Source organism: Phacochoerus africanus, chromosome 12 (genome assembly GCF_016906955.1).
Source record: "Phacochoerus africanus isolate WHEZ1 chromosome 12, ROS_Pafr_v1, whole genome shotgun sequence".
NCBI lineage: Eukaryota > Metazoa > Chordata > Mammalia > Artiodactyla > Suidae > Phacochoerus > Phacochoerus africanus.
The window spans coordinates 43,867,223-43,894,924 of NC_062555.1; the positions used below are offsets into that span (position 1 = coordinate 43,867,223).

The following is a 27,702-nucleotide window of genomic DNA, read 5'->3' on the forward strand; positions in this document are numbered from 1 at the left end:
AGAAAGTAGAGGAGTTCCTGTAGTGTCTCAGTGGTTAGTGAACCCAACTAGCATCCATGAGGACACGGGTTTGATCCCTGGCCTTGCTCAGTGGGTTAGGGATCCGGCGTTGCCGTCAGCTGTGGTGCAGGTTGCAGATGCAGCTCGGATCTCGTGTTGCTGTGGCTGTGGTGTAGGCTGGTGGCTACAGCTCCAATTGGACCCCTAGCCTGGGAACCTCCATATGCCGCGGGTGCGGCCCTAAAAAGACAAAAAAGACCAACAAAAAAGAAAGAGAGAGAAAGTAGAAGCCTATGGAGTTCACTGTCAGGAATTCGGGACACACAAATACACAAATAAGGTCAAGGAAGCATTATATAAATGATAAGGATCAAAAGCTAATGCTTATTATAGATTTACTTTGTGCCTGGTGCTGTGTCAGATGCTTTATTTGGTTAATGTCATTTCACTCTCCTAACAGCTCTAAGAGAGAGATAATTTTATTATGAAACTAAAGTTTAGCTGTGATATATATAATAAGCTCAAGAGCCCACACCTCTGAAAATGATAGTCCTGGGAATCCAACCCAGCAGTCTGACCTCAGAGTCACTTACTTAACCACCAGTCTGTACCATACAGGGGCCAGTAGACACGGAATGCAGGAGTGGTTAATCCATCCAGACCTGCCTTTGGTGGAGTAGCTGGTGGGCCAGTCATGGGAAGGGCCGCTCTCTTGCATGCTCAGTGTGTTTAAGTTAGTCCTCCTCTCCCCCTAAGGACCTTGTCTCTCATTCTTTGTGCTGGAATTTCAGCTTTTCCAAAGACCACATTTCTATCCTGCCCCTTGACCCACGGACCCCAGGATGTACCAACCCTGATGTGTGAAACTCTCCAGCTCAGGGCATTCTTTTTTTTTTTTTTTTAAGTTGTATTGAAGTATAATTAATTTACAAGGCTGTGATCATTTCTTCTGTACAACAGTGATACAGTTACACACATATACATATCCATTCTTTTGCAGATTCTTTTCCCACATAGATTATCACAGAATATTGGGTAGAGCTCTCTGTGCTATACAGCAGGTCCCCATTGGCCAGTCATTCCATGTACTTCAGTGTGTATATGCCAGTCCTAAACCCCCAGTCCATCCTGCCCACCTGTTGCCTTTGGTAACCATAAGTTTTTCTAAGTCTGTGAGTCTGTTTCTGTTCTGCAGATAAGTTCATTTATATCCTTTGTTTAGATTCCACATATAAGTGATATATGATGTTTGTCTTTCACTGTCTAACTTTACTTATGATGATAATTTCCAGGTCCATCCATGTTGCTCCAAATGGCATCATTTCATTCTTTTTTATGGCTGAGTAATATTCTGTTGTATATATGTACCACATCTGCTTTATCAATTCTTTTGTCAATGCTTTAGGTTGCTTCCATGTCTTGGCTGTTGTGAATAGTGCTGCAGTAAACATCAGAGTGGATATATCTTTTCAAATTACAGTTTTCTTTAGATAGATGTCCAGGAGTGGGATAGCTAGGTCATACTTCTATTTTTAGTTTTTTGAGGACCTCCATATAGTTTTCCATAGTGGTTGCACCAATGTACATTTCCACCAACATTGTGAGAGGGTTCCCTTTTCTCTGCACCCTCTCCAGCATTTATTGTTTGTAGAATTTTTGATGATGACCTACTAGCTGGTGTAAGGTGGTACCTCATAGTAGTTTTGATTTGCACTTCTCTAATAATTAGCAATGTTGACAGGGCATTCTTAAACACTGCAATGTATCAGAGTCAATATATGCAAAGGTAAGGGGTAGACCTAAGGGTCTGAATTTTAGACAAGCACCCATATGATCTTGGTCTTCCTGTCATTTCTGAGGGTGCCTAGGAGGTCCTTGGAGAACTGAATAGTCAGTGAACAGACAGTTCTGGGCGAATAGGGGTCACATTTTCTTCTTTAGCAGCCACACACCTCTACCAGAGTGTCCAGAGCTCGAGGGCAAAAATGAAAGAGGAAGAGAACAAAGGGAAGGCAGTGCAGGGAAAATGGAGAACCCAAGAAGAGCAAGTGTCAAACTCCTAAACACTTCTTTCTTTTTTTTTTCTTTTGTCTTTTGTCTTTTTAGTGCCATACCTGCAGCATATGGAGTTTCCCAGGCTAGGGGTCAAATCGGAGCTACAGCTGCCAGCCTACACCACAGCCACAGCAACACAGGATCCAAGCCATGTCTTTGACCTACACCACAGCCACAGCAACAGGATCTGAGCTGCGTCTGCAACCTACACCACAGCTCATAGCAACGCCAGATCCTTAACCCAATGAGCGAGGCCAGGGATCCAACCTGCGTCATCATGGATACTAGTGGGGTTTGTTAACCACCGAGCCACGATGAGAACTCTAAACCCCCAAACATTTCTTGGGAAGAAAGTGTTCAAAATGAGTGTAGTAAGTAAGAGGGGAAAGGCAATACAGGTGTAGGGGAGTGAGAGAAACTATTAGATATAAAATAAGCTCTAAGGGCACAACATTATAAATCAACTACTTTAATAAAAGAATAAAAATAAAAATTTTTAATTAAGCTCTAAAGATATTCTCCAACACAGGGAATATAGTCAATATTTTATAACTGTAAATGAAGTAGAACTTCTAAAAATTGTGAATCATTGTATTATATGCCTATAATTTATATAGTATTGTACAGTAACTGTACTTCAATAATAAATAAAGGGGTGGAATTCCCATTGTGGCTCAGTGGATTAAGATCCTGACTAGTGTCCATGAGGATGTGGGTTCGATCCCTGGCCTTGCTCAGTGGGTTAAGGATCTGGCATTGCCATGAGCTGCAGTGTAGTTCACAGATGTGGCTTAGAGGATCTGGCGTGGCTGTGACTATGGTGTAAGCCAGCAGCTGCAGCTCCAATTCGCCCCCTAGTCCGGGGAACTTTCACAGGCCGCAGGCGCATCTCTAAAAAGAAAAAAAAATTTTTTTTAAATATATCAATAAAGGGGAAAAATTCCCACAGCAAAAAAAAAAAAAAAAAAAAAGCATGAGCAGAAACAAAGCCAGATCAGGGAAGCGTTGGATGGCAGGGGGCTGGTGGGGGAGTTGGGGGGTGGAGTGGTGGCCTAAGCCTTCACTTGAGTGGTAGCTTCTGTCTGAAACCTGCCTTGATGAACCCGCAGGGGCTGCCAGATGGGTGGGTGGGCCCTCCTTATAGATGGCTGGGAGATGGGAGTGAGGCTTGAGAATAATGAATGGCCCAGACTGTTTGGTTCAGAGGAAGGGTTACAAATTTAGAGCTTCTGGAGCAAAGAACTGACGAGACTCTCTTCTAATTATCATGGCCAGGAGGGGCTGCCTGCTTGGAGGGGTGGCAGATGTTCAGGTCTTGAAGCCTGAAGGCCAATGGTAGGTGGGCAAGCCTAGGTAAGAGATGGGGCAGAAAGTTAGTCCCTGCCAAGTGCTCTGGCCATTAGCGGTCAGGTGAGTTGTCGGATTGATAGAGCCTCACCTGAAGGTCCTGCCGGGGCTGTTGAGAGTGGGTAGACTAAGCATGAGGGCCCTTTTCCCTGATCCCACCACGGAAGAGAGTTCTTCTCTATTTTTATAAAATTGGGTCCTGCATAAGACTTCATTTGGAGGAAAAAGAAGAGAACATGGAGTTTCCTGGTGGCTCAGTGGGTTAAGGATTTGGTGGTGTCGCTGCTGTGTCTTAGATTGCTGCTATGGAGCAAGTACAGTCCCTGGCCTGGGACCCTCCACATGCCATGGGCACAGAAAAAAAAAGACAGAGAGACCCTTGGAGGTCCTGCTGTAGCGCAACAGGATTGGCGTGTCGCTGGAGCCCTGGGACACAAGTGTCATCCCCAGCCTGGTACAGTGGGTTAAAGGATCCAGCGTTAGCTGCAGCTGTGGTGCATGTTGCAACTGTGGCTTGGATCTGATCCCTGCCCTGGGAAATCCATAAGCTGTGAGGCAGCCAGAAGAAAAAAGAAGAGAGAGAGACTTAATAACTACCAGGGAAATTAAAAAAACTATGTGTGCATGTATGTGTACATATATATATATGTTACATATATGTGCGTATATACATGTATATACGCACATGTATACATACATATACGTCACACACACACATATATATACATTGTACACACATGTATATGTTATATATACATGAAAACATATGTATACACGTGTGTGTGTGTGCATGTGTGTGTGCGCATTGAAGTACTGAAAGAGAGAGTTACAGTTAGGGTGGGGGAGTTTTGAAGGGCAGCTCGGTGTCAGGTTTGCATAAACATTTAAGAGACCCGTGGTTTAGTGGGAAGAACACTGGCACCAAGGTTTCAGAGGCTCTGTTTCAGCTCCAGTCTGTCTTCAGTGAGGGCCTCACCTTGCTGTTCTGGGCATTAGGTGTGTTTGTCCCTGTTTTTGTATGTAGTACCTTAAGGGGTTGAACTAAGTGACTTTCGAGGGTTCTTCCAGCTCTGAGACCCTCCCAGACGTGAGCTTACTCCCAGGGCTGCCCAGCCTGTACTCAGTGTGTGGGTGGCAGGATCATGGCTCGAGGCAAAGGAGTGCAAGGTACTGTGCAGGATGAGCCAGGTGAGGGGCCAGGATGCCCACGGCTGCACCCGCTGTGGAGGGCACAAAAGGCGGATGGGGCAGAGGCAGAAGCTTGGGGTTGGGGACCAGTCACAGAAGCAGGGTTTACACTAAAGGAGATGATGTGATATGTTTTCTCATGATATAAAAATATCTTTTTCATCAAGGTGATTGCCCTCCTTTCTTGCCCATTACTGTTCCTTTGAGGTCCATTTTTTAAACTTATTGTTAACTATTTTAATTTCTTTATTTTCTCAAGTTTTGTTGAGGTATAGTTGATTTGCAAGGTTGTGATCATTTTCTGCTGGACCACGAAGTGATGTACACACATCCATTCTCTTTCAGGTTCTTTTCCCACATGGATAATCACAGAATATCACCTAGCGTCCTCTGTGCTACACAGCAGGTCCCTGTTGGCCAATCATTCTATATACCTCAGTGTGCCCATGCCAATCCTAAACCCCCAGTCCATCCCTCCCAAACCCCCCATCTGTCCCCTTTGGTAACTGTAATGTTTTCAATGCCTGTGAGTCTGTTTCTGTTCTACAAATAATATCATTTGTATCCTTATTTTTTTTAAAAAAAGCGCATGGGTAGAGGCCTTTGCAGCACCACTGCAAAGATGGTTCCAAGACCTCCCCTGAATTGTGAAACATTCTTTTAAGGCTGGGCGAGCTTCCAAAGGCACCGACTTTTCAGTGGATGCTGGAAAATGAGAATGTGGGTGCCCTCTTTAGATTGGCTTGATGACCCCACATGCAATGACTGCTGTTGATCTTTGCCTGAAGTATGTCTTTTCTGAAAAGATTTCTTTTGTCCAGCATTGTCTCATCCTGATTCTAGGAGCATGGCCCTCTCAGCTGGAGAAGGAACTGTTTATCTGTGCAGCATTCGATTAGCAATAATTTAGACACAGAATTCATCCACACAACTTCCTGAGTTCCTAAGGGTGCCAGGTCCTGCATTGGGTACTCGTGTTGCCATGAGGTCTAGGGTGGGATCTCAGCCTTCCCAGACTGATGGGGGCACTAGAGTGTGAGCACAGAGATGCAGTGTCCTGTGTGAATACAAGATGCAGTGGCCATAGGACAGAGATGCTTAGCCGCCCCTTCTTTCTTCCTTCATTCTTTCTCTACCTCTTTCCCTTTACTTTACCAGAGGTTGAGGAAGACATCAAAAAACAGCTCGGGGTATGGCTGGGACCCCTATTGATCATGAAGCTTGAGGCCAGGAGGCTGGGCAAGGGAAGGGCCTTGTCTGAGCGGAGCTGTTCAGATTCCCTGTGGAGAAGTCTATCAATAAATCATGTTTCTGGACCATAGCCTCCTATCGCCTAGGACTCTCAAGCCCGGGGCCCACTGACTCTTGTGGAAAGTTTAGAAACACCCCTCAGCTGAGGGCTTAGTCTGTTCTGAGCATTCTCCCTCTCTGTGTCTGTGGCTGGATAGTAACCAGGGGAGAGGGTCCCCATGATAGGGTGATCTCTCTTGATTGAGTCAACTTTTTTTTTTGATGTTAATTTCCCCAACACAATTTTTTTCTACTGTACAGCATGGTGACCCAGGTACACATACATGTATACATTCTTTTTTCTCATATTATTATGCTCCATCATAAGTGACTAGACATAGTTCCTTTTTTTTTTTTTTTTTTGGCTTCCCGAGGCATAGGGAAGTTCCCAGGGTCAAATCAGAGCTGCAGCTGCCGGCCTGCACCACAGCCACAGCAACAGGGGATCTAAACCATGTCTTTGACCTACACCACAGCTCATGGCAACGCTGAATCCCCGACCCACTGAGCAAGGGCAGGGATCAAACCCGCATCCTCATGGATCCTCGTTAGATTCGTTTCTGCTTTGCCACAATGGGAACTCCCCAAGTCAGCTCTTAAGGACATTATGCATGCCAGGTATGCAGACACAGACCTTCTGCAGATAAGTAAGTTATGTCTTAAACAGGGCTGCTGTCCTTGAATGATGTCCTCGTGAAGCTTTATTAAAAAACTTTGGAGTTCCCTAACAGCACAGCAGCTTAAGGATCTGGTGTTGTCACTGCAGTGGCTTGGGTTACTGCTGTGGCGCAGATTCAATCCTTGGCCCATGAGAATGTCCACATGCCACAGGCACGGTCGGGAAAAAAAACCCCAAAGAAAAGCAGGTAACTTTGCATGGGCAAGCTGGTGTGTACAAGCTGATGTTGGATTTCCAGGAGGCCCCCAAACAAATAATACCATGTTCCTGCAGAAGTTGATGGAAACAACAGATCAGCCTTACTGCTTGTGGAAGCCAGCCTGGGGGATGTAGCCCTCAGTCTGTTAATGAGGTTAGTCTGCTAAATCCAAACCCTCAATGTACCCACCCTTTCATGCAGTGCTGGAGAGAGTGGACTTCCTCCATTCAAAAAGTTGGGGGAGCAACAAAGAGCATACTCCCTGAGGGCAGACACTTCCCAGGCCCAGTTAGTTCTTCTCAAATTTACCAGTTATATGAATTAGTGCCTCCACTTCTCTTGGGATAACTTAGTAAAAGGGCTGAGAAGGGCCAATTGTGTCCTTAGGGGAAATTCTTCCTGATAAAAAGCAGGAATGGGGGAGTTCCCCTTGTGGCTCAGCAGGTTAAGAACCCAACGAGTATCCATGAGGATGCAGTTTTGATCCCTGGCCTCATTCAGTGGGTTAAGGATCCGGTGTTGCCATGGCTGTGGTGTAGGCTGGCAGAAGCAGCTCCAATTCAACCCCTAGCCTGGAAACTTCCATATGCTGCTGGTGCAGCCCTAAAAAGGGAAAAAGAAGAGAAGAGAAGAAAAGAAAAGCAGGAATGGGAAAATCAACCTTTCCTTCAGGCTTTGCAAGATTTATACATTTTGAGAGTTGGGTTTCGTGAAGAAAATGTCACGGGTTATGGTTGGTACCCCTACTGATCGTGAAGCCACCTGAAACCTGATAATCCAAAAATCTGGATTAATCAATATGACACTTGACATTTGCTGCTCTTTGTTTACGTTATCTCACTTGTCCCCCAAACACGCTGTGATATTGGTGTTAGTACCCTCATTTAATCAAAGAAATTGGAGTGCAGAGAGAGGTAACTCATGAAGGGGCCAAGTCTGGACTCAAGCCTGTGTCTCGCTGACTTTTCATGGGCAGGGTTCTCTGCTGTCCTCCAGGCGGCCACCTCATTTACAATCACGTGTTTGATTCAGTTGTATTCCAAGCCTCTTTTTCAGTTACTGTGGACATATTCAAGAATGTAGAGAGGATAACATCATTAATTATCTGTCTCACTTTTATCTCGACATTATCTTCTCTGTCCATCTCTTTTGCTTATGTTCATTGAAAACCTCCAAGGAAGGCGTTTGTCTTTTCTCTCTTGAGAGTTTCTGGGGGTTCATCGTAAATCCTTCCGCAGGGTCACCGTGTTTGATAACCGAAGTAACTTTCTAACCAGTTTAGAAAACTATTCTGTTATCAGCACACAGAGATCATAGCTACGTTATAACCCAGGTTGTGTTAAATGTAAAGCACTTAAAAATTTTAAGTGAGAAACTTTTATACTCCATTAAAAAAAAAATTGAGAAGAGTTCCCATCGTGGCTCAGCGGAAACGAGTCCAACTAGGAACCATGAGGTTGCAAGTTCGATCCCTGGCCTCGCTCAGGGGGTTAAGGATCTGGCATTGCCTTGAGCTGTGGTGTATGTCAGAGATGTGGCTTGGATCTGGCATTGCTGTCTCTGTGGTGTAGGCAGGCAGCTATAGCTCCGATTGGACCCCTAGCCTGGAAACTTCCATTTGCCACAGGTGCGGCCCTAAAAAGACAAAAGACACACATACACACAAAAAAGTGAGAGATTAACGGGAGGTGGTGAAGCATATCGTTTGGCCTGGTATGTAAAAATTCATGAAATAATATTGCACTAAATTTTATTACATGCAAAAAACGAAACTCCCTCACGATGTTAAGTGGGTTGCACATGTTGGGGAATATTGACTCATGGTCAGATCACTTAGATGAATATTTCCTTTTGCCTGAGAATTAGAAGTCTATCCAAATGAAGAAAAAGAAAGCATTTTGATTGCTCTTTCCTCCTCTGCAGAGCTCCCGTTGCCTCCTCTTCCCCTTGCCCTGTCTCTTACTCATAAACACACATTTACATCCAACCAAATCATTTTTCATTACTCATATAACTTTTGGTGTTATGTCAGAAGTTGTAGTTCCCTTTGTTACTAGTCACAATAGTCTATGTAATAGTCAATAACTATGATTGGTTTTCCATTGATGAAGTGCTTTGACAGGCAATATATCTTTTAATCCTCACAATAACCTTAGAGGTAAGAAGCTTTTTCGTTTGTTTTGTTTTTAGGGTCACACCCATGGCATATAGAGGTTCCCAGGAGCTACAGCTGCTGGCCACAGCCACAGGCACACCAGATCCAAGCCTCATCTGTGACCTATACCACAGCTCATGGCAATGCCGGATCCCTAACCCACTGAGCAAGGCCAGGTATTGAACCCACAACCTCATGGTTCCTAGTTGGATTCACTTCTGCTGCTCCAGGACGGGAACTCCAAGAACATTTTTTTTTTTTTAATGGCTGCACCCACAGCATATGGAAGTTTCCAGGCAAAGGACTGCATCCTAGTGGCAGCTGTAACCTTTGCTGCAGCTGTATCAAGGCCAGATCCTTTAACCCACTGGGCTGGGCTGGGAATCAAACTCTTGACTCTGAAGCAACCTGAGCCACTGCCATCAGATTCTTAACCCATTGCACACAGCAGGAACTCCACGAACCATTTTTTTTTTAAGTTTTGTTGAAGTATAGTTAATTTGCAAGGCTGTGATAATTTCTGCTGTACAACAAAGTGACCCAGTCATACATTCACACATATCCATTCTCTCTCAGATTCTTTTTCACATAGATGACTCAGAATACTAGAGTTCTCTGTGCTACACAGCAGGCCCCTGTTGGCCAATCATTCCATATGCCTCAGTGTCTATATGTCAATCTCAAACCCCCAGTCCATCCCTCCCACCTACTGACCTGTCCCCTGTGGTAAACGTAAGTTTTTCAAAGTCTGCGAGTCCATTTCTGTTTTGCACATAAGGTCACTTATATCTTTTTTTTTTTTTAGATTCCACGTATATACATCATATGATGGTTTTCTTTCACTAATTAACTTCACTTAGTATGACAGTTTCTAGGTTCATCCATGTTGCTGCAAATGGCATTATTTCATTCTTTTTCATGACTGAGTAATACTCCCTTGTATATATGTACCACATCTTCTTTATCCATTCCTCTGTTGATGAATATTTAGGTTGTTTCCATGTCTTGGACCATTGCTTTTAAGGAAAATAAAACCGAGGCTCATAAAGTGTGTCTTGTCCAAAGATACAGCCATGGAAGTCATTGCCAGGATCTGAATCCAGTCTTCTGACTCAGACTACAAAAGTTCAAGAAATATGTGTCACTGGGCATAGCACATGACCACGTTCACAGGGCTAGGTCTGTGTTTCTTCCATCTTCTTCCCAACCCCCCCTTGTACATGCCCTAGAAGTTCTTCTGGTCTCTTTTGTGAACAATTTGTCTAAGAGGCTGTCTTAATTAGGGTTAAGAGTTTCGGAGTCAGCTTGGCTATTTACTCTCTATGACATGGGACAAGTTTTAACCTCACTGTGTCTCGGGTCTCCTTAAGTATAAAATGGGGACAATAATACCTAACTCATGATTTGCTATTAAAATAAATAACAAAATCAATAAATGTTAATTATTACTACTATTATATAATTAGGTTGAATAGAATGTTCACCATTCTAAGATTCTAAGTGGCTGTTTGCCCTCTCAAGAATCTGACTCTAGGGAGTTCCCATCGTGCCTCATTGGAAATGAATCCGACTATTATCCATGAGGATGCAGGTTTGATCCCTGGCCTTGCTCAGTGGGTTAAGGATCTGGGGTTGCCTATGAGCTGTGGTGTAGGTTGCAGATGAGGCTCAGATCTGGTGTTTCTGTGGTTGTGGTGTAGGTTGGCAGGCTACAGTTCTGATTCGACCCCTAGCCTGGGAACCTCCATATGCTGCAGGTGCGGCACTAAAAAAAAAAAAAAAAAAAAAAAAAAAAAAGAATCTGACACTGTTAAAATTTGCATCATAATGTGATTCAAAGGATGATGACAACAGCAGCAACCACATTACTTGGTGCCTACTGTGTTCCCAACATTTAGCATAAATACCCTCTGGAATTCCCACAGCAACCTGCAGAGGTTGTGTTCTTAGCTACTGGCCTATGTTGCCTCTATATTTTGCCTGCAGTTAGTGTCAGTTTTACCCATCCCTCTCCCAAGCTTAAAATAGTACCCTTTTGAAAATTAGAAATGTATTTTCCAGTTTCCAGTCTGCTAGCCCATTTTTGTGCGCTGTACCTCTCAAAGGTCTCTTGCAGTAGTTCCAGATGTCATACATAAATTCCCATTAATGCCGGGGCGAAAATTTTCCAGACCCTGAGACTCAAATTCACTTAGAGTGGCTAAGAGTAAATAAGTCTGTTGATGGTTACGGGAAACAACTTCCTTGAATTTGAACATTTTCCCTTTAAAGCAAGACTTTTCCAAGAAAGAACTGGCATATCCTGTTTCAAAGAGAAAGAAGGAAATGGTAGTTGACAATGACCTTTCTCCCAGCATCTGATGGAGCTTCTGATATACACCTGTGCTTTAAAAAGTAAAAATACATTTTTTAACCTTAGTTTTTTTACTTCAGCTGTTAAATTAGCTCTATTTGTAGTTTCCTTTTCACCCTCCATTTCCCTACCACCACCTGCCTTAGGTATTGTGGTCTCAAATCATATGTTGTTGTTGTTTTTAACCCCAAAAACTTTTCTAGCTGGGCAAAAGATCTGTAAATAATAGAGTAACACTTTTTCTTTTAAAAATTATTAAAATAAAAGGACAGACTGAACTTTTTTGCAGAACAGATGCTGACTCACAGACATTGAAAAACTTATGGTCTCTGGAGGAGTGGGGGGTGGGGGGCTGTGCTTGGGTTATGGGATGGAAATCCTGTGAAATTGGATAGTGATGATTATTATACAACTACAGATGTGATAAATTCATTTGAGTAATAAAAAATAGAAAAAGAAGAAAAACAAACAAACAAAAAATTATTAAAATAATTGGGATGCCTTTCATAAGTATGAAATGGGTCAGCTGGGCATTTATCTTACCATAGTTTTACTTTGACGATTTATTTTTAAAACTATGGTAAGATTGGATTAACCCTATCCAAGGTGAAACCAAAGATTTGCCATCTCCCTCATCTAAACTAGTCTCTACTGGGCTCAGAAAGGGCTTTATTTAAAAGAACTTTTTTGGACTTCCCGTTGTGGTGCAGTGGTTAACGAATCCGACTAGGAACCATGAGGTTGTAGGTTCGATCCCTGGCCTTGCTCAGTGGGTTAAGGATCTGGAGTTGCCGTGAGCTGTGGTGTAGGTTGCAGACATGGCTCAGATCCCGAGTTGCTGTGGCTGTTGTGTAGGCTGGAGGCTACAGCTCGGATTCAACCCCTAGCCTGGGAACCTCCATGTGCCATGGGTGTGGCCCTAGAAAAGACACACACACTCACAAAATACCTTTTTTTTTTTTTCCTTTTTTCTTTTATGGATACACCTGCAGTGTATGGAAGTTCCTGGGGCTGGGGGTAGACTCAGAGCTGCATCAGCGACCTATGTCGCAGCTTGAGGCAACACTGGATCCTTAGCCCACTGAACGAGGCAGGTTCGATCCCTGGCCTTGCTCAGTGGGTTAAGGATCCGGCATTGCTGTGAGCTGTGGTGTAGGTCGCAGACATGGCTCGGATCTGGCCTTGCTGTGGCTGTGGTGTAGGCTGGCATCTGTAGCTCTGATTCAACCCCTAGCCTGGGAACTCCCATATGCTGAAGATGCAGCCCTAAAAAGCCAAAAAAAAAAAAAGTCTGTCTTTCCTTTGGCACAGTGTGAGTCTGTGGTGAATTAAATCACACCAAATAAATCCCAACCTTTCCTATCCTTCCACTCTTTTCACTCTTTCTCACCACCAGTGTCCTCTTCTGAATGGCGATGTTCCTAAGTCTGAAATGGAGAGACCTTATGGGTCTCTGCTGTGAACACCTGTGCACTGATCCATGACTGATCTTGCTGCCTTTGCAGTGTACAAGCTTGCCTGCAATGTTTTCACCTTTGGAATATTTTACTCCTATTTTTAATGCTTGCCTGTCCAGACTGCTGACTAAATAAATATGCAGATAAAGCAGTGAGAAGGGAACTTGAATGAACATTGAAGAGCTAGAAATTAATGGAGAGAGAAATGTGACCGATTTCTGTAGGGCTGCACCTGTTTGTACTGACTTCATCCATGTTCAGAAATAACGTGGGCATTTTAATGCTCTGAAATCATACATGCCTTTGAAGCTTAAAGGGAGGTGGCACTGTTTTCCCCAACAATCTAAAAATGCAACAACATGGCGACTCAGTGTTGAAGATGCAGACTCGTTGGACCAAAGAAAAAAAAGAAAGAAAGAAAAAAATAGCAGGACTGCTTTCCAGGCAGAAATTTCTCCAATTCTGGGATTGTTTTGTGAGCATAGATAATACAGCACCTAGAGTTCCCGTCGTGGCGCAGTGGTTAACGAATCCGACTAGGAACCATGAGGTTTCGGGTTAGATCCCTGGCCTTGCTCTGTGGGTTAAGGATCCGGCATTGCCGTGAGCTGTGGTGTAGGTTGCAGACTCGACTCGGATCCCGCGTTGCTGTGGCTCTGGCGTAGGCCGGTGGCTACAGCTCCGATTCGACCCCTAACCTGGGAACCTCCATATGCCGAGGGAGCAGCCCAAGAAATAGCTAAAAAGACAAAAAAAAAAAAAAAAAAAAAGACAGCACCTAAAGAGTAGGTAGGAGTAAACAGTACATAAAGTTTGATGGGAATCACATTTTTAAGCACAGTCCTTTTATTGGAGCCTGGGAAAATGAGATAATGTTGAATTTACTCACCTACACACACACACACACTCCTCCAAAATAAAAACCGAATCTACTTTTATTCAATATTTGAGGTGTGAGAGGAGGATTCCATGGGCTATTTCAGCCATAAAGAGAAAAATGTAATGGGAAAATAAATCAGATGACTCATTTCTTGAACTCTGAAGAGCTGGGATTTTAGGTAACACGTGGGAAAGGAACTGCCCATTCGAAAGAGAAGTTGGGCAAATGTCTTGACCTTTTCGGAGGGGATGTTTTAGAATAGCCCAGCTGCTGATAATATCTGGCCTCAGTGAGTTGGCAGCGAACTTACTGATGAGAGAGAATGCCCAGATAATGAAAGATGGGAGATCCAATGTGGTTTCACATTGGTGGTTTCACTTTGATGCAAAGGGTGCTTAATTCACTGCCACTGATTCATTCATTCAGCAAACATTCAATGAAGTCGGCTCTGTTCCAGGCACCATTCCTGCTCCTGGGGTTCTAACAATGATGATACCCTGGAAGCTCCCTCAAGTGGGATCCTTCCAGGGCCCCCGCTTTCTTTAGGGCCTTCCTGCTGTGAATTGCCCTGCCAGCTGGTCCTGCCAGGAGGAGTGCTTCAACCTACAGATGAGATATTGAACTTCCTTCCCCCAAACGCTAATGCTTTGGTCCCTCTGCTTTCCGTCCCATCCACCCTCTGGACCACCAGCATCTCTAGAGGTGATCCCAGCTAAAGAGGATGCATCTCTCAGGAGTGGATGGAAGAGTTATTTCATTTCTTCCTTAGCCTTGGGGGGGACTCTTTGATCTTTCAACTAATAAGTCAGAAGACATCAATAGGAAAAGGAAAAATAAGAACTTTCCTTGCCAGTGTTGCTTAGTTACCGCATCAACATTCCCCTGCAGCCCAGCTGAATTCTCTCTGCATATTTTTATAGTGCACATGTTTTATTGCTATAATTGATCTATTTAGCAGAAAATATGGAGAACACATGGAGCTCCTGTCAATTTTATGCTGTTTATTTGAGTTTCCATCTTCCTCTTCATTGTCCTTTTCATTCCCAACCCGGGTAATACTGTGTAGGAAACCCATCCCTCTCTCCGTGTTGGAGCATTTGACTTAGTAGCTTCCAAAGCCAAAGCCAATGAACAGACTTCAAAATGAGGTAGCCAGTTGAGGACTTTTCAGAAGCAGGGCCCAAGTTTTAATTAGCTCTGTGTCCTTGGTGGCTAGCCCTTTAGTAAAGGTTTATTGGTTGAATGGAGCAATCCAAAATTTATTAAGAACCAGCATTGTGGAGGGTGATATTCATAACCTAGAATTTGCTTATAGTTTTTGGCCAGGGGGGCAAAACTGGTGACTTGTTCTTTTCTATCTGGACACTGGACAAAGACAGAGAAGAACGGCTGTGTGGTTGCTAGGGCCGCATTTTATTTAGCCAAAGCAGCTTTTGTGCGTGAGGCTGTGGCAGCAGTAGAAGTGGCTGCAGTCCATCTGGCATTTATGAGGTTTTCACTGGAAGCCTCCTGGGTTCTCCAGATCAATCCAAATCAAAAGATGTAGCCATTGTCACCATCTGTCAAGGCAATTGTATTCAAAATAGTGTGTCTCTCCTCAATCTTTTTCCATCCCCACCCCATACACACGCATACACATACACTCAACTGAGAACTAGGTTTATGAAGCAAACTGTTGAAGAACAACAAATGGAAGTTTATTTAGTCATCCCTTTCCCCAGCCATTCAGACAGCCCTCTAACCTAGTACTCTTCAAAGTATATACTTTTGAGATCTTGTTAAAAGGCAGGCTAGATCTACTAGGTACAAGGAGAGGCTGGAGAGTCAGTATTCCTGGCGGCGACCCCCCCTCCACCCCGCCACCCTTTTTTTTTTTTTTTTTTTGCTTTTTAGGGCCATATGCATGGCATATGGCAGTTCCCAGGCTGGAGGGCGAATCGGAGCTACAGCTGCCAGCCTACGCCATAGCCACGGCGATGCCAGATCTGAGCCACATTTGTGACCTACACTGCAACTTGTAGCAATGCTGATTTTTAACCCACTGAGCAAGTCCAGGGATCAAACCTGCATCCTCATGGACACTATGTCGGGTTTTTAATGCACTAAGCTACAACAGGAACAGTGTTAGGAGAGCACTTCTAACAGGCTCTCTTAGTTAAGTCAGGCCTTGATACCTAAAGTATCATCCATGGACCAATGATGGATTTGGCCTCACCCAGGAACTTGGTAGAAATGCAGACTTTTAGGTGCCACCTCAGACCTGCTGGACCAGAACCTGCATTTTAACAAGATCCCATGTTAACATTTGAGAAGCACTGCTCTAACCATTTTATCAACCTACAGTGTCAATTATGGGCAAGGGTCCTGATGGGGCTCTGGGTTGAAATTCAGGTGAGATGGATTTCCTGTTGCCTTTTCATTTCAAAACTCTTTTAGGTACCTGCCTCAGTACCGCATCTGACACAGATAAAGAGACAGGCAGATGCCTCTTTGTTCAGTCATTCAGTGACGTGATATATTTGTTGTTATCCATCCTGGAGCCATTGTCTTTATTTAATTTTATTTTTTGTCTTTTTGCCCTTTCTTGAGCCGCTCCTGCGGCATACAGAGGTTCCCAGGCTAGGGGTTGAATCAGAGCCGTAGCCGCTGGCCTACACCAGAGCCACAGCAACGCGGGATCCAAGCTGCATCTGCAACCTACACCACAGCTCATGGCAATGCTGGATCCTTAACCCACTGAGCAAGGCCAGGGATCGAACCCGCAACCTCATGGTTCCTAGTCGGATTCATTAACCACTGAGCCACGACGGGAACTCCCTGGAGCCATTGTCTTTAAACATGGGGGCCCACTGACCAACCTATACCTGGTTCAGAAAACTGTATTCTAGACAAAAAAGTTTGAGCAGAAGAGACATCCTCATGTCAGAGCATCAGAATGATGAACACGTTTGGGACAGCACTAGGAAATCAGAGTTTCTGTTTCTGCATCTGGAAAATGGAGAGAATAATATTGCCTATTTTGTTTCCTTTATGGTCTTGGTGTGAGGAGCTTTGAAATCTAACATTGAAGGGGCTTTGAAAACATAAAAATGTTCATGAGATTTTCAAACAATTTTAGCGAGAAAAAAAATCATACCTACTGGAAGTTTGGGGTTAGTAGATGCAAACTATTCCATTTAGAATGGGTAAGCAACGAGGACCCACTGTACAGCACGGGAACTATATCCAATCACTTGTGATAGAACACGATGGGAGATAATATTAGAAAAAGATTGTAGGAATTCCCATCATGGCTCAGTGGTAAGAAATCCACTAGTATCCATGAGGACGCAGATTTGAATCTGGCCTTGCTCAGTGGGTTAAGGACCCAGTGTTGTTGTGAGCTGTTCGTGATAGACTCAACTTGGTGTGGCTGTGGCTGTGGGTGTGGCCAGCAGCTGTAGCTCCTGTTCAACCCCTAGTCTGGGAACTTCATATGCCACAGGTGGGGCCCTAAAAAGAAAAAGAAAACAATAAAAAAATAGGAAAAAAAACCCCAAGCAAAATTTAGCCTTACATTCTACTAATTTTGTGGTTTCTGCAAATTTATTTCATTTGGTTGAGCCTCGATTTCTTTTTCTATAAAACGGTGAGAAAAACATGCATCATGCAAGTTTGTAGTGAGGATTAAAATGTTAATAACATATGTAAAAGTCTGGTGCAGAGTAGAGTTTAATAAATGGCAGCCAAGAGCAGCACATCCAAATCCCTCACAAACCAAAGGGATTTGGTTGAGAGATAATCCTCCAAAGATGATTTTTCCCTCAGATAAGCCTGTTACATGGGGGCAAAAATAGCGAATTTATAGTCAGGTAAAGTTTTGAATAAATGCCCATTCAGTTCAAGAGATTGAGATCTTTTTTTTTTCTTTTGTCTTTTTAGGGCCACACCCACGGCATATGGAGGTTCCCAGGTTAGGGGTCCAATCAGAGCTACAAGTGCCTGCCTACGGCACAGCCACAGCAATGCGGGATCTGAGCCACGTCTGTAACCTACACCACAGCTCATGGCAACGCTAGATCCTTAACCCACTGAGCAAGGCCAGGGATCGAACCTGCATCCTCATGGATGCTAATCATGTTCATTTACCACTGAGCCATGACAGGAACTCCCAAGAGGTTGCAATCTTGATGTTTGTTATCTCAGTATCTCTGGAAGAAAAATTCCAAAACCATGGAGTTCCCATGTGGCTTAGCAGGTTAAGGATCCTGCATTGTCACTGCAGTGTCTCAGATCACTCTGTTGTTGTTCAGGTTCCATCCCTGGCCTGGGAACTTCCATGTACCATTGGGTGCAACCAAAAACAAAAACAAAGAATAGACATCTAAATCAATGGAACAGAATAGAAAGTTTAAAGTAGGCTTAGAGTTAGTTTTTGATAAAAGTGCCAAGGTATTTCAGTGATAAAAGAGTAGTCTTTTAGGAGTTCCCATTGTGGAACACAGGAAACAAATCAGACTAGGTTGCAGGTTTGATCCCTGGCCTCACTCAGTGGGTTAAGGATCTGGCGTTGCCATGAGCTGTGGTGTAGGTTGCAGATGCAGCTTGGATCTGATGTTGCCGTGGCTGTGGCATAGGCTGGCAGCTGCAGCTCCGTTTGGACTCCTACCCTGGGAACATCCATATGCCGTGGATATGGCTCTAAAAAGCAAAAAAAAAAAAAAAAAAGGAATAGTCTTTTAAACAAATGATGTGGGAACAATTAGATGTTCATATGGAAAAAAAAAAAAAATCCCAAACCTCAACCAAGGTTTTGATGTTTACTTAAATATTCATGAGTACTAACCACGAAAGGCTTTGTGATGAGGAAGATCCACTATGATTTTCTGTCTCATTCACACGCTCTCCTCAGAAGTCCAGCGGGGGCTTGCTGATGGTGTCCGAGAGAGCCTGGCCTGGTAGGGGGGAAGCCGTCCACACTGGTGCGTCCACCCCAGGCCACAGGGCCGCCGCACAACTAGTGATACCGAAGGTTATGTAAGGTGACGAAAGAAGGTGGCTCTGAGGGCCGTGGGAATGGATGGTACCCTCCTTATCAGAATAACAGGACGGCAAGTCTTTACTGGAGACTTGAGGGGGCGGCTGTTGGGTTGTTGCTTTTTTACTGTCAGCAATTAAGCATTTGCGATACAAAAGGACTATTGTCTCTTTTAAAAGAAAAAAAAATAAAAAGTCCTCATTCTCCTGTCTCTATCTTCCCAACCCTGAGCTGAGGTTTTTAGTTTGGAAATGCCTTTTTAAGGCCCTTGGTGTTCTTAAATCTCTTTGCAGGCAGGCGAAGCCTTTGGGAAGGTATTCTTTTGAAGAAGAGATTGCCTCCTTTTTTTTTTTACCCATCCTGGTGATCTTCTGAAGCCCCTAGGAGTGTGATTTCACAGACAGCCACAGGCAGGGTGTCTGTTATGTGACCTGCTCTTCTATAGGGTCTCTTTGTGGGGGCGGGGGGTGTATACTCAAGGCCAAGTGAGGACGGGGCAAAAAACACCTCTCTGATATATGGCCTTGCAGTGACTAGGAAGAGGGTGGGGTTAAGGGGGAGGAAGTGAGCAGACCAAGGCTATCGGGAGTTGCCAGAAGAGGCATTCAGCTGAGTGATCACGGTTCTGAGTGAAGAAAGGAATCTGTGAGAGGGAATTGGGGTAGCTTAGATGTTTTTGTTTTTGTTTTGCCTGAGTGACTTGAGATTAAAGCCATCGCCGTGCCATGTTGGAGTATGGTGTCGTGTCGCAGAACCCTCCCAGGGAAGGAAAGAGCAGATCTGCGGGATCCTGCTTCAGGTCCATGTTAACGATGCCATGATGGGCTCTTCTGAATCTGGCCCCAGCTGTTGGCTCGTTTCGCTAGGGTTTGATCCACAAGTGGATCAGTTACCTCCTCTGTGTTTCCACTCCACAGGACACAGCCTCACCTCCAGTCAATTCGTCCTTAGGGGACTATGTGGATGGAAGCTCTTGGTAAAGGGGGCTTCAGGAACCAGCACGAAAGACAGATTGACAGGCATCCCTTTTTAGAATGTCAGGCTACATGGAAAGAGCATTTGCTAGGAGTCAAGAAACTGCTAGGAGTCAAGTTCTTAATGTGCCCTTCTTCAGTGTGAGACCTTGTTCAGCAGGTAATTTTATCTCTTAGAGACCCAGGGATAATGATACTACAGATCTACTAACCCACTCTCAATCTACTATAAACCACATCAGAATTTTGGAAGGGTCCAAAGACGTAATGGAGAAGAGAACGTTGCGGTCTTCAAAGCTGCTCTGTCTGGTGTGGTATCCAATAGCCTGTGTGTGGCTTTTTGAAGTATCGTTTCCTTAATTAAATCAATCAATCATTAATTAAATTAACTAAAATGAAATAAAATGAAAACTTCAGTTCCTCACTCACACCAGCCACATTTTAAGTGCTTAGTAGCCGCATGTGGCTAGTGGGTACCATCTTAGACAATGAAGATATAGAATATCTGCATCATCACAGAAGTTGAATGAGAGGGCTCTGCCTCAAATCACTACCTGGGGTGTGATATTAAAGAGGTAAAGGATGTCAACATTGTAGAATTGATGAGTGAGGGGTCCTTAGAAAGAAACATCCCGTTCAAGGTAGCTGAAGTGAAACAAGATGTTTATTTGACTAATTCAAGAAGAATGTATGCATCCCAAGTGCTGGAAACATAGCTAGGCTTCAAGAGGGATTGGAACCACTTCCTAGAAGACTATCAAGAACAAATGAAGCTACTCTCTCCTCAGTGTCTCTTTGTCTCTGATCTTCCTCCCCCCATGGCCACTTGCACCCTGGTTTCTGTTTCTGTCTGTTCATGGGTTCTTACTTTCTCTCCTCCTCCTTCACTTCTTCCTCTTTTACCTTCTCTTCCCCTCATCCCCTCCTCCCTCCTTGCTCTCTGCAGACCAGCTTTCTCAACTGTGCTACACGAGGTCCAAATAGGGCTCGAGCCTACCCAGTTTTCATCACTTTTCGGGGCTAATGCCTAACGAAGACTGGATTCTGATTTCAAATTCCTAGGGAAGGTGTTCTCAGTAGTTTGATATGAGAGCTACCTCCGCCCCAGTCAGCTGTATCCAGGAGGATGCAGTAGTGGCCTCAAGGTTACTCAATAAGGGCAGTGGGGGGTGGGGCAGACGCTCTAAAAAGGAACATGTGGGGATGTGTCATTGACTAACATGCTCATTCTTAACACCTTGAAGAGGTCTATTGAAACTTTGATCACATAGGAAAAAGTTGCCAGAAATTTGACCATGGCCTTGAAAAAAAAAGGGGGTGGGGTGTGTGATATTTTTTTTTTCCCTTTGGTTATTTGGTATAAGATTTGGGGGCGAGGGTCTAGTGTTTTATGTTTGTCTCCTTTTTTTTTTCATTCTTTTTTTTCTTTTCTGCATTATTCTAGATTTTGGAGATAAAGAAAAAAAATTTATTATAAGTATAGTGGATTTACAATGTCCCGTCAATTTCTGCTATACAGCAAAGTGACCCAGTCATACATACATACATTCTTCTTCTCATATTATCTTCCATCATGTTCTATCACAAGTGATTGAACACAGTTCCCTGTGCTATATACAGCAGGACTTCATTGCTTATCCATTCTAAATTTGGTCAGTTTGATTAATATGTGTCTCGGGGTATTCCTCCTTGAGTTTATTTTATGTGGTACTCGTACTTCCTGGACTTGAGTGGTTCTTTTCCCATGTTAGGGAAGTTTTTGGCTATTATCTCTTGGAATATTTTTTCTGTTCCCTTCTCTTTCTCTTCTCCTTCTGGCACCCCTATAATAAGGATGTTCCTGCGTTTAACGTTGTCCCAGAGTTCTCTGAGACTCTCTTCATTTGTTTTCAATCTTTTTTCTCTTTTCTCTTCCACATCCGTGATTTCCACTAATCTGTCCTCCACCTCACTTATTCGTTCTTCTGCCTCCTGTATTCTGCTGTTGGCTGCTTCTAATGAATTTTGTGTTTCAGTTATTGTATTTTGCATCTCTTCGTGTTTAAGTTTTATATCTTGTATCTCTTTGGTCAGTGTTTCCTGTAAGTTATCCATCTTTGCTTCCAGTTTATTTCCAATGTCTTGCATATCTTCAGCATCAGCAGTCTAAAGTCTTCTTCCTGGAGGCTGAGAATCTCCTGATCACTTAGCCGATTTTCTGGGGTTTTTCCTTTCTCCCTCATCTGAGTTATAGTTCTCTGTCTTTTCATTTTTGTAGGTTTTTGGTGTGGTGACCTTTTTACAGATAATAGAGTTGTAGCCTCTCTTACTTCTGTGTCTGCCCCTCTTGTGGCTGAAGTCAGTATGGGGGCTTGCTGTAGGCTTCCTAGTGGGAGGGACTGATGCCCGTCCACTGGTAGGTGGAGCTGATTCTAATCCCTCTGGTGGGTGGGGCTTTGTCTCTGGGAGAGATTAGAGGCAGCTGTGTGCCTGGGGGGGTCTTTAGGCAGCCTGATTACTGAGGGGTGGGGATGTGATCCCACCTGGATTGTTGTTTGGGCTGGGGCTTCTCAGTGCTGATGGGTGGGACCATATTTTCCCAAAATGGCCACCTCTAGAGAAAGGCACCCACTGCTGAATATTCCTGAGAGCCTTGCTTCCAATGTCTGTCCCCCACAACAAGCCACATTCACCCCTGTTTTCCCAGGAGATCCTCTAAGAACTGCAGTCAGGTTTGACCCAGATTTCTATGGAGACTTTGCTTTGCCCTGCTACCCAATGCATGTGAAAGTCTGTGTGTGCCTTTTAAGAATGGGGTCTCCATTTCCCCCACTCCGGTGGAGCTCCTGCACACGAGCCCCACTGGCCTTCAATGCCAGATGCTCTGGGGGCTCTTTCTCCCAGTGCCAGATAGCCACATGTGGGAGTTTGAACTCTCAGAACTCTCACTCCTGTAGGTGAGTCTCTGTGAACCAGTGAGTTTCCAGTCTGTGGGGCTTCCCACCCGGGAGATGGGAGATACGGGGTTGCTTATATCGCATAATCACCCACCTACCTCTTGATGTGGCCTCCTCTTTGTCTTCTGGAGTAGGATATCTTTTTGAAAGTTTCCGGTCCATTTGGGTGAAGATTGCTCAGCATTTGGTTGTAAATTTTGTTGTTTTTACGAGAGAAGTTGAGCTCCAGGCCTTCTATTCTGCCATCTTAATCCCCTCTCTGCTTATCCATTCTAAATGTAATAGTTTGCATCTTCTCTATCTGATTATATGATTTGATCACCAATGCAGATTCTAGGACTTTGGCTTAACTTCCACGTCCTTATACCTCGATAGAAGTGGGCACAGCCAGAAGCAAGAAATGGAGTCCATAAGCCTTTGTCATTTCTTAAATGCAAGTGGGACACTAATGAGACCCTTTTCTCTCCTGCCTTTAGGAAGAAACATGAGGTTCCCCTGGAAATCATTCAAGAGGAAGATGGAAGGGGCCGTCTAAAAGAGATCACGCTGCAGACTGCAAGACTGGGGCCAGAAGGCTGGCAGTGGAAAACCCTGCTGGGTTGTGATCTCTCCCTGAGAAGTCCCAGTTGCCTTTTTGCTTCCTGCCAAAGGAAGGAAGAGAACAAGACCATGTCCATAGCCTTGAAGCAGGTGTTCAACAAGGACAAGACCTTCCGGCCGAAGAGGAAGTTCGAACCTGGCACACAGAGGTTCGAGCTCCACAAACGGGCTCAGGCATCCCTCAACTCAGGCGTGGACCTGAAGGCAGCTGTGCAGCTGCCCAGCGGGGAGGATCAGAACGACTGGGTGGCTGTGCACGTGGTGGACTTCTTCAATCGGATCAACCTCATCTACGGAACCATCTGTGAGTTCTGCACTGAGCGGACCTGCCCAGTGATGTCAGGGGGCCCCAAATATGAGTATCGGTGGCAGGATGATCTCAAGTACAAGAAGCCGACTGCACTGCCAGCCCCCCAGTACATGAACCTTCTTATGGATTGGATCGAGGTCCAGATCAACAACGAGGACATATTTCCAACGTGTGTGGGTAAGTCCATGATCAGCTGCCTGGTGATTTTTGTCACATCTTGCCCACACTTGAAGAATTTGCAGGCACTTCTTTCAGAACTGCCGTTGAATAATGGGTAGCACCCGCATCAGTATTTCCCTAACTTCCGTCACTTAACTGAGAATCTTATTGGGCAAAAAATCATTTGTGGACCTCAATGGTGGGAAATGCTTGCTTGATGAAAAGTTAGATTGGATCTTATTGGCTTCCTTAGGATTAAACTCCAAACCCACCTCATGGTCCTGGCAAAATTTTTTTATCAGGGACTAATGACCTAGTTAGTTACATTAACTCTGGCACAATTTTTGGTGCTTATCTCTCAGGGTGATAAGAAGTCCCAGTATGAGAATCCATGGGTTTGTTTGCAAATCAAGCAGACTGGGGTTTGGCATTTGGGGGTAATAAAGATCCTGGCATTCTGTTCTTCCCCCTCCTGATCATAGGTGTTAATTCCAGTCTTTACTATTAATTCTGGACCATGGTGTAGCTGCTAGACCAACCCACACCCTTGAAACGCAAATGCTTTTGTTTGCTTTGTGCTCTGAGCCATACGACTCTTCAAGAGGAAGGACCAAACCTTGCCTACCCATTCTGTTTCCCTATGTTGCTGATCATTGGGTTGTGCACACCTCACAGGTTGAGTTTGGAATTCAGTTTTTTAGGCCCTAGTTTCCATAGGGATGTGCATCATCCTGTTTCTACTATTGTACCACCAGTGACAGCATGGTGCCTGGAACCATTTAGGCACTCTGGAAATATTCGTAGAATGATTGAAAAATACTTGTGCTCTTGGGAAATATTACCGAAAAGCTCTGAGATGGTCAGGGTATTTTTTTTGGCGGGGGGGAAAGCACCTCAAAGTACCTAAAACATGTTGAGGAGTTCCCGTCATGGCTCAGAGGAAACAAATCTGACTAGTATCCATGAGGATGCAGGTTTGATCCCTGGCCTCGCTCTGGGTTATAGGATCTGGGTTGCTGTGGCTGTGGTGTAGGCCAGTGGCTATGGCTTTGATTCGTAGCCTGGATACCTCCATATGCCGTGGGTACAGCCCTAAAAAGACAAAAAAAAAAAGAGAGAGAGAGAAAATATAATGTTGAAATCACCTCTGTATGAGGCGTGTGTGTCCCCATGTGGCGTATGGAAGGTTGAGGTGGGGTATATGGATGTCGTGAACTTTATACCAGGAAAAAAAGTCTATAAATTGATTAGGGCAGTATGTGCACCTTGAAATATTGAGCATGCAAGCCAGTTTGCTGAGAATTCTCAAGTTGCCTTGTCTTGTCCAGTTTCTTCACGCTGTTCTCTCTGCTGTTCCTTGTTAGGGCAGGGGGTGGGGTGTGTGGTGGCTGGTTGGCTCACCCACATAGGAGGAAGAAGGCAGGTTTCAGAAACTCCCGTGGCTGTATAATTGGCACCTTGGAAGAGTGAGAATTTCCTAGGTTCATGTCTCTTTGCCCTTTTCTTAACTGTCAGAGACCTCTTTTGGAGCTGAGAAGAATTTTTCTCTTCCAAAAACACGATAAGCTTCCTGCCAGTGCTATGTGCAGAACACAGGGTAGCAATAAAGATAGATAAAGCAGGCAGGGATACCTCCTCTGTCTCCTTCCCCGTCTCCTCCTGCTGTTCCTCATTGCTCTGAACTCTGGGCACCTCTGCAGCTCTCTGGCAGCTGTGGTTACCACATAGAGTGGCTGACCAGAAATAGCATCTTGGAGTCTGGTGTTTTACTTGAGGGTTGAGTCTGCTTGGAAAATAGAACGTCATCGGTGGTTTTAGACTTTGCTTGGAGGAAATCCCTGGAAGCTGCCATGTCCCCCAGAGTAATTGACTTTGCTTTTTTTTTTTCTAGATGGTTTCCTTAGCCATTCAACATGTTTGGGTGAATACGCACCTGGTCAGCGCTTTCATCTGTGCCGCATGACACAGAAGTGTCCTGAGAGCTCTTACTGGGTGCACTGTGATTTTTTTTTTTTCCCCCATGGAAAAATGAGTTTGGGAAATGCTGAATGAAATTGATTTCTTTACTGCAGAACTTTAAATATACTGATGTCCTTTATAAATCTCCAAGAAAGACATACTTTAGGGAGTTCCCATTGTGGCGCAGTGGAAACCAACCCGACTAGTATCCATGAGGGTACGGGTTCCATCCCTGGCCTTGCTCAGTGGGTTGCCTATGAGCTGTGGCATAGGTTGCATTTGCGGTTCAGATCCCGAGTTGCTGTGGCTGTGGTGTAGGCTGGCAGCTAAGTCTCCGATTTGACCCCCAGCCTTGGAAATTCCATATGGTGCTTTTGTTTATATTATAATTACTGGGGCCTTCTTTTCAAAATGCACATTCCTCAGTCCTCCACCTAAATCAGAATCTCTTAGGTGAGACCTAAGACCTAAGAATGTGTGCTTTTAATAGGCACCTAACACTCCTCTGTTTATTGTAACCACCCAGGATGCTTTTCATCTCCTTCCCACCCCCAGGAACAGTTTGTTTCTTACCTGTCTGGTTTTATCCATGTCATTGTCTCCTTTGGAATCACCCACTTTTTCCATCTCATGAATTCTCATGCATCCTTTACACCATGTCCTCTGTGAAGGCTGTCACCTCTTAGAATGTAAGCCCCTTAAAGTTATAGAATATGTCTTATTCATTTGAATATCCCAGCACTAAGTCCAGTCCTGGTGCCTTGTATTTTTTTAATGGGAATATAGTTTGTTTACAATGTTGTGTTAATTTCTGCTGTACAGCAAAGTGATTCAGTTGTACATATGTATACATTAAATATAGTTTTCTGTGCTATACAGTAGACTTATTGTTAACTGGTGCCTTATAGGTTATTGGTTGGATATATAGATGGATGGATAATGGGATGGATGGGAAAATAATCTTCATAATGTCCCAGCACATATATGGAGCTGGCGATCAAAGTGACGTTGAGCAAATATCTCTGAGTCCCCTTATCCCCATTCCTGGGTACTTCCTGTACCTTACCTCTGCGGGGTTTCATTTTCTCTGTTTCCAAGGTTAAAATGTTAGGAGTCAGCAAAAACCACCACCATCACCCTGGGTCTCTTTGCTGGCTTCCTGCTCACCTCTGCTTTTTGCCCTCAGACAATATATTTGCTGTCTTTGCAAGGACTTGTCTTTCAGGAGCCACTTTCTCTGTGAGAATTCCTTTCCTCCTCATCTTCCGCCCCCAGTTTCCAGCCCACTTTCCTTCTTTTTGATCCTGGTGCCACCGAGAGTCCTTATCATGGAAATGATCAAGAAATCTGTCGGGATAAAGTCAAAGAGGAATTCCCCAGCAACAGCAGATCCTGGGCAGATGAGAGATTCGGGAGTTCTGCTTAGCATTACGGCTTTGAATCCTGGGCATATTTCTGTCTCCTTGCCTGGGAATTGCGAGAGATTCAGACCTGACCTCCTCCCCACTGTGACCCAAGGAAATAGAACCATTAAAATACCGACAGATGTGAAGGCTTCACCCTTAGTTAGGTATTAAAGGATATAAACAGCTTTTGATCTCCACTCTTGAAACATGCAGGAAAGAAAAGCTTTCATCTGCTTCTCGATGCTGGTTTAACCAGGACACCCGTGCTCTTTCAGAAGGCGAGCTTTCTCAGTTGGGAGAATACCAAACAGATGTGGCTCCCTCCTGAACAGTCTGCGCTACTCTCCCCTGATCCTCTCCAGCTTCCTTTGTTAAAAAGCCAACAGATGTCCCTGCAAAAGCTTCCAAGACAGCAGGAACTTCAGAGGCAAAGGCCACATCCTCTTTGGTTGTATCTCTTTAACTACTTTTAGAGGCAACAATGGAAAAATAGAAAGCCACAGCCCCCTGATTGAAAAAAAAATGTTTTTAAATTGTGTTGCCTGTCTAATTACAATGAGTTTTCTGCTCTAGCCCCCAGCTTCCCTGTTTTTCTGTTATATAAGAGGCTTTAATCTCAGATCTGACATTCAGAAAAAACGGAGTCAAAAACTGAGCGCTCCTCCAACTCAGGTTTTTAAAAAGTCTTTGAGCAGGAGGAATAAGAACATTTTAAAAATAATGACGTGATCTCACCTA

General features: G+C 44.3%; 1 protein-coding gene across 2 annotated transcripts in view; it reads left to right on the forward strand.

Moving 5' to 3' along the window:
- Positions 1-27,702, forward strand: part of MOB3B (MOB kinase activator 3B) — a 248,717-nt gene that overhangs the window by 62,849 nt on the left and 158,166 nt on the right. For both annotated transcript variants that reach the window (XM_047754576.1, XM_047754575.1), the window contains exon 2: positions 23,007-23,617. In XM_047754576.1, coding sequence (XP_047610532.1) covers positions 23,200-23,617 — 418 coding nt within the window. In that variant the 5' untranslated portion in view covers positions 23,007-23,199. The remainder of the gene's footprint in view (positions 1-23,006; positions 23,618-27,702) is intronic.